The sequence below is a fragment of the Tarenaya hassleriana genome, unplaced genomic scaffold (assembly GCF_000463585.1).
Source record: "Tarenaya hassleriana unplaced genomic scaffold, ASM46358v1 Cleome1, whole genome shotgun sequence".
Taxonomy (NCBI): domain Eukaryota; kingdom Viridiplantae; phylum Streptophyta; class Magnoliopsida; order Brassicales; family Cleomaceae; genus Tarenaya; species Tarenaya hassleriana.
Window position 1 is genome coordinate 3,385,969 of NW_010960187.1, and position 14,413 is coordinate 3,400,381.

The window sequence follows — 14,413 nt, forward strand, 5'->3', positions numbered from 1 at the left end:
TATTAATAAATTTAAAATATAAATATTATCAATTTAATTTATTTTTAAGTAAAAAATAATTTTATTATAAAAATTATTAAAAATAATCATTATTAAAGTTAAAAATTATACTATTGTATTTTTTTTATTAAAATATAATACTAGAAAATAATATCGAATCATAACAATAAATAAAATCATCATCAATATATATATATTAGTATTTTATATAATTTTTAATAAGAATATTTTAGTTTTTTTTTAAAACGCCGGAAACTGCTACCAAAATGCAAGTTAGAAGCTGCGATTAGAAAATACAAGTTTGGTTACAGGTGCGGGTGATTGCGGTTCAACCAATCAGTTTTTCAATCGCCCGCAATTGTCAGAAATCGCAACCGCTCCGTTTGCGGGTGTCGGCGGTACAATCAGTCACCCCCTTAACTAGGATGTGCTTATAGGAGTAGGGCAAAGCAATGAAATGGATTCTTAGTCACCAAGATCCAATGAGACATTATGTAATATATATTGTTCCCGAAACTCGCATTTTCAAACGTCCACTTTGCCTCGTTGGTTAAGGGTGCGTTTCTTTTTTCTTTTATAAAAAAAAATAATATATTATGACATTGCATGTGAGATGCTTCTCTTACCGATAAGTGAATGCCATATCCATGATTTGATACTCTCCCATAATTCCATTTTAGAACAAATTGTGTGTGTATATATATATATATATATATATATATATATATATATATATATATATATAGGAATGTTAATGCAAACATGGGAATGATGTGATCATTAATTTGTCTTACAATGTCTATGTAAGTGGTCGGCTCTTTCCAAGCCATTCTTTTGGTGGAATCACACGAAGGAGACGCAAGTGGCCTTTTGGAGGGAGACCTTTTCACACAATGCATGTTCTCTGTCTCTGCCACCTCTGCCCCTTTTTAAGGTATCATTGTCGTTTTATTATTATTATTATTGTTGTTGTTGTTGTTATTACATTTCGAACGTAATATAAGACAAACACAATTTTTTTTACATAATTTTCAGACCCTTTATTTAATATTTTGGTCCGACACTACACATTACGTGAGATGACTTACAACACATGTTTTGTTTTTTGCCAACCAAATCGTAATTGAAACCATTATTCATATTATGATTCGGGATATCAATCAACCCATGATTTCCACAGAACACGTGGACTAAATATAGGTATTTAGCCCATGGGCCCATTGTAAACCGAAACAAAACTCAAGCAAATAGGCCCAATTTAGTTAATATGGGCCCCATAAAAAATATATATGTATTTAGCCCGTGGACCCATTGTTATTAATATTGGCCGCATCAAAATGCATAAGCTTCTAATGGGCCGAACTGTTTAGCATCCGGATTTAAAAATAATTTGGGTTGATATATCTAAATTTCATAACTAGATAGATAACATGGGTGTATATATAATATATGCACACACTCACACACACATAACACACGCAGAAACATATAAATATAAACATATCTATCATACTATAATGAAAATTGGTTTCATAAATGGAATCTTTTAGATTGAGTTACTTTAAATAAATGGACTTGGGTTACATGAAAATGAAAATATATACGCATACATTAATATATATATATATATATATATATATATATATGCACACACACACATATATATGTTTACTTTTCCCTCGAAATGGGAACTGCTTGATTGGCGATGCCCGAAATGTGAAGTACAATCAGACATTATATGTATCATCATCAAAGTGGATAGAGCAAAATGGAATAATATATTTTTAGTTGACATTTATTGTTTAGGGCAATAAAGAAATCCTAAACGTACGGACTATATGATCTAATAATATGCATTATTACATTTTTGTTATTGACATAAATTTAAATCACTTTATTTCAAATTTGCGTTTCTTTTAAGATGTGACCGAATGTACTAACGTCGATATATTTATATCTATTAAGGTGATATGTGTTTACTTTGCCAATTTTTTTCTTCGTTGTTTAAGTTAGTGAGTGCATTTTAATGCAACTATTATAACGAATATTTAGTATATCACAGAATTTCATTTAATTATACCGAGTCATCGTTTGTACGTTGCCAAAATTTTACGTGGAATGACCAATTGAAAAACAAAATTTTTTATCCGATTTTTTCGGTTTTACAATCAATATTGTAATGGTCTACCACCATATTCAAGAATAAAAAAATTGAAAATATCCAAATATTCATCATTTTTTTTTCATTTTTAAAAATAATATAATGTATAGTAACCATCCGTACTTTATATTATATTCCCGACTCTAATTTGAATCGTGGAGGAAACAGGAAATAGGAAGAAGGAGAAGAAAACATCGTCCCTCTCCAATGTATTGTGCCTGTTTGCGTTGAGTTCAGATCTACGGCTACGATTAGAGATCAACCAATCGGACGGTTATTAAGCCATCTATCACTTAAAAAACGACATCTTAATTTTTAACCCGGGAAAATCTAATCCCAATGCGCAAAGACCACACCCGCGCATGTTAGCAAAGTTTGATCGTAATTACCAAAATACCCTCACTAGACACTAGTACTGCAGGGATTCCCCAACTCTGAACGTTAAAACGTCCCCTTGTGGGCTTTTCCCCTACAACTCGTATATATATATATATATAAACTTCGGCCTTCCATCGGGAACGAAATAACGCCGGCCGGGAAATTCTTCTCCGGTAAATCTCTGGAGTTCGTCGGCAAAAAGCAAGAGGAGTCGTTTTTTTCGTTGATCTGTTTGGGTTTCGAGGTTTGATCGAGAGGAGGAACAGAGAGAATAGTGCACCGATCAATGGTGTTGCCTGGGGAGAAAGACTTCATGGAGACGGGACCTGAGCGATCGAAGAATCTCCACAATTTCACCCTCCCGAACTTGAAGTGGGGGAGTCAGCGTCATCTCAGGTGCATGAAGGTTGATCTGGCGAGAGGCGGCGGAGGCGGTGTCTCTGGCGCCGGTGATCACCGACTCCGGCGCCGATCGTCTCATTTGAAATTCGAAACCTTGACGGAGGCGATCCCGGTTCAATTCGGTTATGCTGACGAACGGAGCAACAACCAGCACCGGCGATTGAGGACGGCGCCGTCGAGATCGGCGGGGAACGGCAGCGAGGAAGGGATCGAGGAGTTCAGGGAGAAGATCATGTCGGATCTAAGGACGGTGGCGGACAAGATAACGGAATCGATTTTTAGGAAACAAGCTTTAGGGGACGAAGAGCAGACCGATGGTGGGAGGCAAGAGAAGGAGAGACGGAGAGATAAACAAGAGGAGAAGGAGAAGGAAACGCAGAAGGATAGGGAGGTCTCTCCGGTGATGGCGGCGGCGGCGGCGGCTGAGGCGAGGCCGTGGAACCTAAGGACGAGGAGGGCAGCCTGCAAGGCCCCGATTCCCGGAGCCGGTAACAGCAACGGGAACCAGTACAACGGCTTCAATCACAACAACAACAACAAGGGGTTGAAGATTGAGGAGAGAAGAGTGGATTCGTCGTCATTGAGGAATGATTCGGAGAAGTCGCCGAGGGTGAGGGAGAGAGGCGGAGTAACCGTGGCCATGGCGGGAGTCGGGACGAAGGAGCGGCCGAAGTTCTCTTCGCGCCTGTCGCGGAAGGAGATCGAAGAGGATTTCATGGAGCTTCTGGGTCACCGACCGCCGCGCCGTCCCAAGAAGCGTCCCAAAACCGTTCAGAGACAATTGGATGTAAGTCTCCGATTTCTCACAAACCCTGAATTTCCCTTTCGCTCAGATCGAATTTCCCAATTTTTCCGACTCGGTCTGCGAAATCGAATCTCTCTCTCCTGATTGTGTGTTTCCTTTCTTCTCTCCCATGTCTGTAGTTCTTGTTTCCCGGCTTGTATTTGACAGAGGTTACGCTTGACACCTACAAGATTCCGGAGTCGGTAGAGAATGGAAAGGTATCGGATCTCTTCTTATCTCACTGGGTTTTTCCTGTTCCATATGATTTCAGATGTTGTGATTCAAACCCAGATCATATCGCAGTAAAGTATGATTCTTTTTGGTTTACTGTTTCCTCAGAGATGACGATGATGATGGGGTCGTACAGTTCCTTAACCAGACACACAATGGATGCTTAAAACTGGAAATCAGGTGGAAAAAGCGTTGAAGGTCGTGGTGAAATCTTGTTCAAGTTTCGTATGCTTTTGAACTGCTAATTTTTGTTTCTTAATTATTCTTTTCTCAGTTGTTGTCTTCCCCAAATGGCTGAACTGAATAAACCTGTACAAAGTTATGGGACACAGTAGGTCTTGTTTCATTGTTCTGCTTCGTTTTCAGGAACTCGGGTTTACATTCGTAAAGTTCATTCCTTTTTCCAAATTTTCATGTCCTCGATTTCATTCTGCAAAACCCCACGCCAATAAATGGCAAATGGGCTCACTTCCACTCTCCTCTCTTGACCTTTGCTCTGTTCTTGCCATGGCTCTGTCTCTCATTGTCCACTTCAAGAGCAGTTCATGAAGCTTCTGTTGAGTTTTGCATCAAGTGCATTTACTTTTCCTGGTTGTTCTGTCTGAAATGTCTTTGCTGATCCATACTTATCGAACCTTCCAAATAGATCAGAGGTTCAGAATTTTGAGGATATTTTGACCCAAAGCAAGATCCATCAGTAGGAACAACTTACATATATACCCTCGTGATACCACGGCAAATGGACCGAAGTGGTTCGATCTTATGTTAAAAGATCATTGTTGTGTGCCAAATTGCCGTGTGGGGCATCCATTTTTTTTCCCGCGTCGGCTGCTCTCTGGAGTTGACACAGTCTTCGCCGGTTGACCAGATTTTGGTTCGGTTCAATTTCTTAACCGGATAAACCCGAATTCCAATATCATTGTTAACCGAATCCCCGTGTTTGGCCAATTTGAAGGCAGGGGCATATTGGACTAGTGATGTCAAAATGAACCAAACTCGTGAGCGAGTTCGCGGTTGGCTCATTTTTTGCCGAGTCGAACTGAAAAAATAGAAGACCAAATAAAAACGGGATGAACGAACCAGTTCGCTGCGAATCCGAACCAGTTCGCGAGCTGGCACAAAAAATATTTTTTTGTTGTAAAAATTGAAAATGCAAGTGAAAATGAAAGTGGATATCAAAGTGAAACTGATGATGTAGAAAATTAGAATTCATAATATATTAGCGTTGGTTTATGTCTTTTATTATATTTTTATGTTGGTTGGTGTATCATATTTTTTTTTTGTTTGATGACTTGAGATAAGATTTTTTATTAATTTTTTTTTATTTTGATATAGTTTTATGGATTATCATGTTAAATATTTTATACTATGTTGAATGACTTTAAATTATTATAATGTAAACTTTAAATAATTAATTTTTATATAATTTTAAAAGATTTTTCGGATAATTAGATAAATATGAGTTGGTTCACGAGTCGACTGGTGCCTTAGATAATTTGGTCTGGATCAGAATTTTTATTTCTCATAAAAAAATGGGTCACGAGGAGTAAAAAATGAGTTGGCTCGGAATAAGCTGGTCTGGTTCGATTCAAACCAACCTGCTTTACATAACTATACCGGATCCAATTGCAGATAAATATAATCACAAATTCACAATGATGAAATTCATCTTTGGTGTATATTTTTACAAAAATCCAATAAAAATATTAAACAAATGTTCAAATAAATAAATAATTTTTTTAATTCGGTATAAGCATATCAATTATTTAAATTGTTTTATAAAAAATACAAAAATAATAAAATGTTATTGAATTTTCGCCAAATTTGAAATATATATAATTTTGGTGGAAATAATATTTTGAAAAATGAGATATTTTATTATATAAATGCTAAATAATTAGTATATTTTATAAAAATTATATGTTTATTTGGGAGTCTTTTTACATTAATATATTCCGTTTTTTTTTTTAATTATTACAATGCCGAGATCTAATCACCTCAGCTCGTTCATTGTTGTTCGACAGTATATACTAATCATTTTTGGGATTTACAGACAATGGTCACATGCTACATAACCCCACATGTACCGTCAATACTCCATCAATTAAACAAGCTGGAAAACATTTTTGCCGTCTCCCGTAAGAAAAGAAACAGAGGAAATGCTATATCATCTTGTTTCTCTTGTTCATCTTACCAGTACAGAGAGATCCGAGGCCGAAGAATCCGACAGTTGCATTGGACATGAACGTCGGCGGCGGGAAATTCAGGACAGGACTCACTCGAACTCCTCCGTTGCCGTTGTTGTTATAAGCTCCGAAGCTGTTCCTGTGAAGTGGCTTCTGGGTTGAGATCGAGTGATATGAACAGTTTGCGGCTGAATTTGAGAGGGAAGATGATCTTCTCAAGAGTGATGGCCGTCTAGGAGGATTCTGGTTCTTGTTGTGATGGCGGGTTTCCTTGGGAAGCAAGTTAGGTTTAGGGCTTGGTGCAGAGCCAGTGGAGTTGCTTCGTGAGAGGAACTGCAGCGATCTGATGAGCCCTTTGCTTCGAGTTGTGTCGTAGTTTAGGCTTATGCTTCTCTTGAACTGCAAAAACAATCTTGACGATGAAGATGACGAGGGCTTGTCGTCGAGATCTGGGTCGGGATTCAGAAGGAGCTCTTTCAGTCTCTTCTTCTCTGTTGGTTTCTGGTTGCAGAACGAAGAAGAGGACGATGACGATGACGATGATGATGATGGTGGTGATGTTCGTTGAATTAGAAATGGTTTCTGGGCAAAATGTTTGTCTTCCTTGATCTGGAAAGGAAGAATCTTGCCATTGGAGAACAACTCATCAGCCGAGGAGAGTTCTTGAACGGAGCAACTCGAGCCAACGCAGAAATCGAACTCCGAATCCGAATCCAATCTGACTTCTTCGCCGCCCGCCTGATCAAGATCGTACGAGAAAGATATCCTCGGACTGATTCCAGAACTCGGAGACTCTGAGGAACAGACGTCGATCGCCATAACTGTCTTCTTCAAGAACCCGTCTTCCTCTGCACATTCAAGAACCGAAACAATGGCCGGGACGAAGAAGAAACAGAGCCTTGATTCGGAAAGAGAAGTAAAAAGCAGAATCGAGAAGATTTGGAGTTAAAGCTAAGCAAAGAAAATGGAGATTCGAAGCAAGAAACGGAGGAACAATGATGAAGAAGACGATGAGACAATAGGAGATGGAGGGGATGATTCAATTCACAAGAAAACAAAAAGAAAAAGGAGAAAACTAAGGAGAGGGAAAATAAAAGGATCGTAAGAATTCAATATATATGCACCGAAAGCGATAATCAAAGATACTTCTTCCAAGGTTTATTTTTTAATGGTAAAATAATAATACAAATATATTTTTATTGCATTAAAATAAATAATACGCAATTTGATGAGATTTACGAAAGAGATTCGAGAAAATCAAAGCATAAATCATTTCGGAAAAAGACACTTCTATATCTTTAATTATTATTACACAAATGGGCCATGAAGGCATGAACTTCTTCTGCATTTCATAATACATATCATTAGTTTTTAAATATATATGACATATTATTGGTTAGCAATTTTGGAATTTTCAAATGTAGTCATTGTATGAATTATTTATCAAATAAATAATATATTTTAGATTTCTTTAAATAAAATTTCAAATCAATAACAAATCACAAATCGAGTAAATAATATATTTTATCATGGTTTTTTTGTTTCTAATTTTTTTCTTCATCAAATAAGTTTTAGCTTTTATTTCGTCAGCAGAATTCCGTTAAAGTGAGAATAATTATCATTTTTTAAACAATTTATAAATATCTAGAATTATTTTATTCTAAATCAATACAGAAATTTTAACTTAATATAGCAACATTTCAATTATATTATTTCGTTAATATAAATAAGAAATAAAATTATAATAACTTAATATATAATCATTAATGAATCTTTTTATTTAACCGTTGTAATGTGGGACGCAGTTAAAAAAATATATCATGATATCAATAATTTATCTTATAGTCAAATATATAATTAACATAGACAACTTTTACTTCCTTATAATCATAATTATATTTAAACAATTGTGGTTCCTTTTAACAACTTTTACTTTTTGTCGAAATGACATCTAATCATAGCGTTGTTTTATATTTGAATTTACCATTCTAGTGCAAATTATTCACGATAGATCCAATCAATGTATTGTAATTAGTTGATGTCATCATTAACATTTCAAAATATAAAATAATAGAATACTATTAAAAATTCATAGTTTAAACAACAATAAATCCCAAAAAACTTACAAAAACAACTACAAATATATAACTTTTTATTAATGTGTCTATTAATTTTATTTATTTTTAATTCGACTTAAAAAATAATTATGATACTAATTTATCTTTATACATTTATTTTTTTATCATAATTGGAATAATTAAATTAATAAATATGACAAATTTTGAACGATTTATAAGAGATAAGGGATAGATGTTTATTGTAACTCTGGATAATTAAGATTTTAATTAAATGGTTATAGAAAATTAAAATATTTAGGCCTTTTAGTTTATTCAGATATATCCTAATCTAATAACATAACACGAGGTTAAGATTCGACTAGGACCAATAAATCTCTGAACATTTGGACTTGCGTTATTTTTTTTCCTAGTGTCCTTTTTACGTCTATACAAGGTAAAACAATCCTATATATATATATATATATATATATATATATGTTTGTAATAAAAGAAAGTCATATATTAAATCTTATACAATCCCATAAACTCCATTGGATACTGTTAACGAACTATTTTTTTTTGTAAACGAATTTTCTAAACCAAGACCCAGATTAATACCGGGGTCGAATATTAATCGGATGATTTGGAATATACGATCTCCTCCCAAATTTAATGTTTAAATTTTGGACAGAATAAACGCTTTGCACCTCCATTGTAACAGTTAAACTATCAATGTTTGAGTTAAGGTACAAAACTATTTTGGCTTTGAATGATAATGGTTTTATTTTGGTTTTTTATCTTTTAGTTTTTTATTTTTGTAGTTTTTACAGGTTTTAGAAAAATTGATTGGTAGAATAATATTTTAGTTTTTGATTTAATATTTTAAAAATTATAAAAAAGGTTTTAAACATTAAAACAAAAATCATATCTATTAATATTAGTAATAACAATATAAAATAACTACAATATATATTTTGGATAGTTCCATTACAATCACTTAAATTATAAAATATTTTTTTTAAAAAAATATAAATTAAGATAAAAATGGTAAAAATATTGTCTTTATATAGATATAGGTATAATGTAAAATTATTCTTAAAACAATGAATATTTTTTTATCTTTAAAATAATTTATATAATTTTTTTTAATAAAAATAAAAAAATATAATAACAAATCTCTAGAATCTATAAAAAAAATTCTAAAATCTAGAGAATAGTGGTTTTCACCTTTTACGTTGGTTTCTTAAAAAACAACTTTTCGGATTTTTAGAAAAATTAAAATAAAAAATCATAATCGGAGATTTTTTAGGCTTTGAATGGTAGTGGTTTTTATTTTGGATTTTTGGTTTTAGTTTTTGGTTTTTAGTTTTTAGTTTTTGGTTTTTGGCTTTTGGCTTTTATAAGTTTGTAAATCTAAAAAATTGTAGTTTTTGGTTTTTAGTTGATTTTTTCCATAAAGTAGATTTCCAGGTTTTTAGGAAAACCAAAATTTAAAAAACTTGATTGTTGGTTTTTTCAGTTTTTAAAATCCAAAAACTCCGAAAACTACCTCCCATTCAACACCTTATATTTTTAACTTTCAAAATTTGGAAAAACCATTTCCAATCAAGATATCTGTTTAACGAAATAATAAAAATTTAATCGCAAAATTGATAAAAGAAAAGTACAAAACTCCACTACCATAGATCGTGTTCTATGAATGGCCATTAAATTAAAACTATGAATTTAAATAATAATAACAGTTTTCGTGCATATGAATACAAGATCGAAAGTGGTGGTTGGTCTGAGAAAACGTCCCAAGCGGTATATTCGCGGCCTGTTGTCTTCTCGCCCACACGCGAAACACGACGCCGTTTTGTCGTTTCGCACCCTTGACGGTCCTAGTTCTCCCGGTTTGTGTAGTTTGTGTGGCTGACAGTACGCCACGTGGCAAACAGATAATTGGGTATGGGCGAGATAAACGAGCGGGCCTAAATCAGGCCAAGTCTCTGGTCAAATGTTTTGGACCCGACCCGTTTCCGAAATCTCTGATCCATGGCCATGAATGAGCTTTTATTATTTAATTTACTAATAATAATAATAATATATTTGGACTAAATAAATAATAGGAAACTCAACTTGGTTGTGTGGTAAATACAGAACCACGGATTTGTTACAAATAAAAGCCACACATGTATATATATATATATATGTAAATAATGAAAATATAATATAATTAAATAATGAATAACCCAATTGATTAACTGCTTTTGTTGTTTTCACAATTCTCTTTCCTGTCTCTCACTCACATCAGACAAGATATTGCAATAATTTCAATATTAAATAATTTTGACACAATAGTTTCCGGAGCTCCGAGAAAAAAACCCGGAACCGACCGACAAAAAAAAGAAGAAAAGTGAGGAACCAAGGAATAACCGTTTTTATGAGGGTAATAACAACCTTTTCTTTATATAAAGACCAAAATCTCTCTGTCACTCTTTCTCTCTGCACCACCTCACCTTTCCATTTCCTCCGGTTTCGCCATCCTCCTCTGCATCGATGACGAAATGGACGGAACCAAGGAATAACCGTTTTTATGAGGGTAATAACAACCTTTTCTTTATATAAAGACCAAAATCTCTCTGTCACTCTTTCTCTCTGCACCACCTCACCTTTCCATTTCCTCCGGTTTCGCCATCCTCCTCTGCATCGATGACGAAATGGACGCCAAAGGAGCCCCGCCGCAACGGACTGGGCGGCGGAAACGTCGATGGTGACGCCGTCTCCGGCGGATTGGTGAGGCTCCGGTGCTCTGTGCAGAACTACGACTGGGGGATCGAGGGCCACGATTCCCAGGTCGCGAGGCTCTTCTCCCTCAATTCCGGGTCGGGCATTGATCCGCTCAAGCCTTACGCCGAGCTCTGGATCGGGACTCATGAATCGGGTCCATCCTTTGTTGTGGATCGCGATGGCGACAACAATGGCGGTGATGTCGGCGTCGTCGGGTTGGGTTCCGTGAGCCTCAAGTCGTGGATCTCGACGAACCCTAATGTGCTCGGACACAAGGTCGCGAGAAAATGGGGGAATGATCTCCCTTTCCTGTTCAAGGTTCGTGAAATTTCTTCAATTTCCAGATGCGTTTCAGTGGATGCCAGTTCTGTATTAGAAACTGAGAACACATTGGTGCACTTCATTCGCTTGATTGGTTTTTCATAATCTTGGATTTTAGTGAAATAATTGGATTGTTTTGCATAATGCCAATCCGATGAGCAACATTTCTGTGAATGTTTTCAGGTGCTATCTGTGCAAAATGCACTATCAATACAAGTGCATCCAGATAAGGAATGGGCGAGAATTCTGCATAAGTCGCGGCCAAGTGTATACAAGGATGATAATTATAAGCCAGAAATGGCATTGGCGATTACTGAGTTTGAAGCACTCTGTGGATTTATCAGTACCAAGGTAAAAGTTGATGTGAGATCTTTGCAGGTCTTCATGATGCCATTTTCTTGTTCGTCGGATGTAAGCTGGTAGATCGATTGTTCCCATCTGAAATTGAGAATCTATGGCTTACGGATTTCAAAAGGCATGTTCTTGGAATGGAAATGTTTTGTTGGGTTTCGTTATATTCACGTGACGATCTTGATGCAAGAATCAATCAGGAATGACTAAAGCCGTTTATTTTCTCAAGATCTTTTCATATGAAGTTTGATGCTTTGTATCAGGAATTACTAAGTTTACCAGCCTTGCTACTGATTCTGATTATGAATTTTCTCAAAATCTTTTCGCATAAAGTTTGATGCTTCGTGAACAGGGCAACTTATCTATCTGATCTTGTGGTTGTGGTGGATATGTTCCTTAGGAACTGAGGGAAGTGCTTCTTACTATTCCTGAGATTGTGGAACTGATTGGGTTGGAGAACACAGAGAAAGTTCTATGTATGAAAGAGCAGGAAAAAGATCAGGAAGCCAAGTCTATCTTAGAGTTCATCTTCGCCAAAATTCTCGTGTCAAGTCAAGAGAGAATTTCTGATACCATAACGAAACTCAAAAGGCGATTACAGACAGAAAAGAAGGTGATCTCATCAAACCATTCTTGTGATGCTCTTTATTTTACCATAAAGAATTGCTTTAGATCAGCTTATAACTTTTGATGGTTTATATGTATAAGGTACTGCATATACTGAATCTTGTTGATATGAATAGATTCCAAAGTCTGAAGTTTCAAACACAAATTGAACATCCGATGTGAGATCTTTGCAGTTCTTAAGTATATAAAATGACCCGGATCATTCATCTTACAAAATTTTCGGTTGATTTGATGCAGAAAAGGCTGCTCAGTGATAAAGAACAGTTGGTGCTCAAGCTGGAGCGGCAGTATCCAACCGACACTGGAATTCTTGCAGCGTTTTTGTTGAACTACGTGAAACTGAATCGAGGTGAAGCTTTGTACTTGGGACCAAACGAGCCTCATGCTTACATCCGCGGAGAATGCGTAGAGTGTATGGCAACCTCGGACAATGTCGTTCGTGCCGGTCTCACTTCCAAGTACAGAGACACTAAAACCCTTCTCTCAATGCTTACGTATAAACAGGTAAAACAACTCGCACCCATCCGAACACTTCCATCCCCTTCTCGGATTCAACCTCTAAATTAGGGTTTTTCCACGTGCAGGGCTTCCCCGAGATATTACGAGGGATTCCTCTGAATCGTCACACGAAGAGGTATCTCCCACCATTTGAGGAATTCGAAGTTGACAGATGCATCTTAGGAGAAGCAGAGTGGACCGTGTTCCCGTCCGTGGCTGGGCCATCGCTCTTTATATGCCTTACAGGACAAGGAACGATGGAATCCGACGAGGGTCACAGACCAGAAACCCTAGGAGAGGGTGACGTACTGTTCGTGGCGGCTAACGTGCAGGTCAGGGTAACGGCGGAGTCAAGGGAGATGGAATTGTATAGAGCTGGAGTTAGCAGCAGATGCTTTCAGGCTTCTTCATGAAAACTCTTCAGAGTAAAATTTTATTAGTCACAAGGGAAGGGTATGTGAAATTCATTAGATTTTCTTCAAAGTCACACCCATATATATGTATATCTATTTATACTATATATGCGATGCGGTTGAATGTTAAATAAAATTCAACTACGTTGGTGTTGAATCCATATGATTGTTGTAACTTTACCCAAAAAAAAACTTTTAATAATATAATTTCTCTGTTATTTTTCGTTGATATATGTATATATATGCGTGATCAAAGCTTCTAATCAACCAACGTTTGCTCTTGTTGACTTAAAAAGGATGACTTGTATAGTTGTATATTTTGTATCAATTTGTCAAATTAATTTATATAGTATATAATAATTTTTATTGGAATTCTAATTGAAAAAAAACATATCAATTATAAGATACATTCTCTATCAAATATATTTATTTTAAATTATTGGAGTGTTGGAGAGCAAGAAAATTAAAACAATAGAATGATATACATACAAAAACATTTTCCCGTCAAATTAAATCAAATAATTACATACAAGTGCCCATACATTTTAAACATTAGAGAGAAATTAAATTCCGTTTTTACCCTTATGTTTGGTTTTTTTTAAAACATTATTTACGGTGGAATATTCCAATCTCTCAAATTCGGCTTTTTGATGAAGCAAACACCGTCGTAAAGAGACGGCTCCGTCTCCTCTATTATTACCGTTTAATTCGTCGTCCTTAAACCCTAGAGTCGTCTTCTCGGGGGAATATTACCCAAATAACCCACTTGGATCACATTAATTTCAGGTACACCACCCAAAAAAAAAAAAAAAATTTTTTTCAATTTTAACCCACTTTTCGGGTGAAAAAGTCTAAAATACCCTTTTCGTTTTATTTTTTACGACCTTTTTGCGACTAACATATAACTGATATACAACTAAAATAAGACGGATGATTTTTTTTGCCACCTTTTTATAACTATATTTAGAATTAATTACGAAGTCGTAATAACGAAGTTGTTTTCGAACGGATAAATATCCTGATTCATTAAGGGTAATTTCGTCTTTTTACGGAGAAAAAAATGTGTTATATTTTTTCTGGTGTACAGCTGAAATACATGCGACCCATCTAGTTCATTTGAGTGAAGAACCCTCTTCTCGGGGGCCATTGTTTCCGACATGGTTGTGAAAGAAGATAGCTCCGGACTATGTCTTGTGCTCTTCTTTGAAGATCGGATTGGACGAACGAACCGCTCT

General features: G+C 35.6%; 3 protein-coding genes across 4 annotated transcripts; 2 read left to right on the forward strand and 1 right to left on the reverse strand.

The window, feature by feature from the left end:
- Positions 1-2,635: 2,635 nt before the first annotated feature.
- On the forward strand, positions 2,636-4,350 carry LOC104808336. Its single transcript, XM_010534015.1, has 3 exons — positions 2,636-3,728; positions 3,866-3,943; positions 4,065-4,350. Exons 1-3 carry the CDS (start codon positions 2,826-2,828, stop codon positions 4,068-4,070), a joined length of 987 nt encoding a protein of 328 aa, XP_010532317.1. The 5' UTR covers positions 2,636-2,825; the 3' UTR covers positions 4,071-4,350.
- Positions 4,351-5,902: 1,552 nt separating this feature from the next.
- Positions 5,903-7,327, reverse strand: LOC104808345 (uncharacterized protein DDB_G0271670-like). Its single transcript, XM_010534023.2, has one exon. It carries the CDS (start codon positions 6,959-6,961, stop codon positions 6,119-6,121), a length of 843 nt encoding a protein of 280 aa, XP_010532325.1. The 5' UTR covers positions 6,962-7,327; the 3' UTR covers positions 5,903-6,118.
- Positions 7,328-10,648: 3,321 nt separating this feature from the next.
- Positions 10,649-13,339, forward strand: LOC104808353 (mannose-6-phosphate isomerase 1-like). Of its 2 annotated transcripts, XM_010534036.1 has the most exons (6): positions 10,649-10,745; positions 10,899-11,286; positions 11,473-11,640; positions 12,041-12,253; positions 12,505-12,771; positions 12,852-13,339. In XM_010534036.1, the coding sequence occupies exons 1-6, from the start codon at positions 10,738-10,740 to the stop codon at positions 13,176-13,178; spliced, it is 1,371 nt and encodes a 456-aa protein (XP_010532338.1). In that variant the 5' UTR covers positions 10,649-10,737; the 3' UTR covers positions 13,179-13,339. The 2 variants fall into 2 exon arrangements, with proteins under 2 accessions (XP_010532338.1, XP_010532333.1); XM_010534031.2 differs by lacking the exon at positions 10,649-10,745 and having other exon boundaries at positions 10,812-11,286.
- Positions 13,340-14,413: the final 1,074 nt, after the last annotated feature.

Coding starts and splice junctions, on each gene's coding strand:
- LOC104808336 (XM_010534015.1), top strand. CDS start 2,826: ATGGTGTTGCCTGGGGAGAAAGACTTCATGGAGACGGGACCTGAGCGA. Junction 3,729..3,865: donor CCGTTCAGAGACAATTGGAT/GTAAGTCTCCGA, acceptor CCATGTCTGTAG/TTCTTGTTTCCCGGCTTGTA.
- LOC104808345 (XM_010534023.2), bottom strand. CDS start 6,961: ATGGCGATCGACGTCTGTTCCTCAGAGTCTCCGAGTTCTGGAATCAGT.
- LOC104808353 (XM_010534036.1), top strand. Junction 11,641..12,040: donor GTGGATTTATCAGTACCAAG/GTAAAAGTTGAT, acceptor TATGTTCCTTAG/GAACTGAGGGAAGTGCTTCT. Junction 12,254..12,504: donor GATTACAGACAGAAAAGAAG/GTGATCTCATCA, acceptor GATTTGATGCAG/AAAAGGCTGCTCAGTGATAA.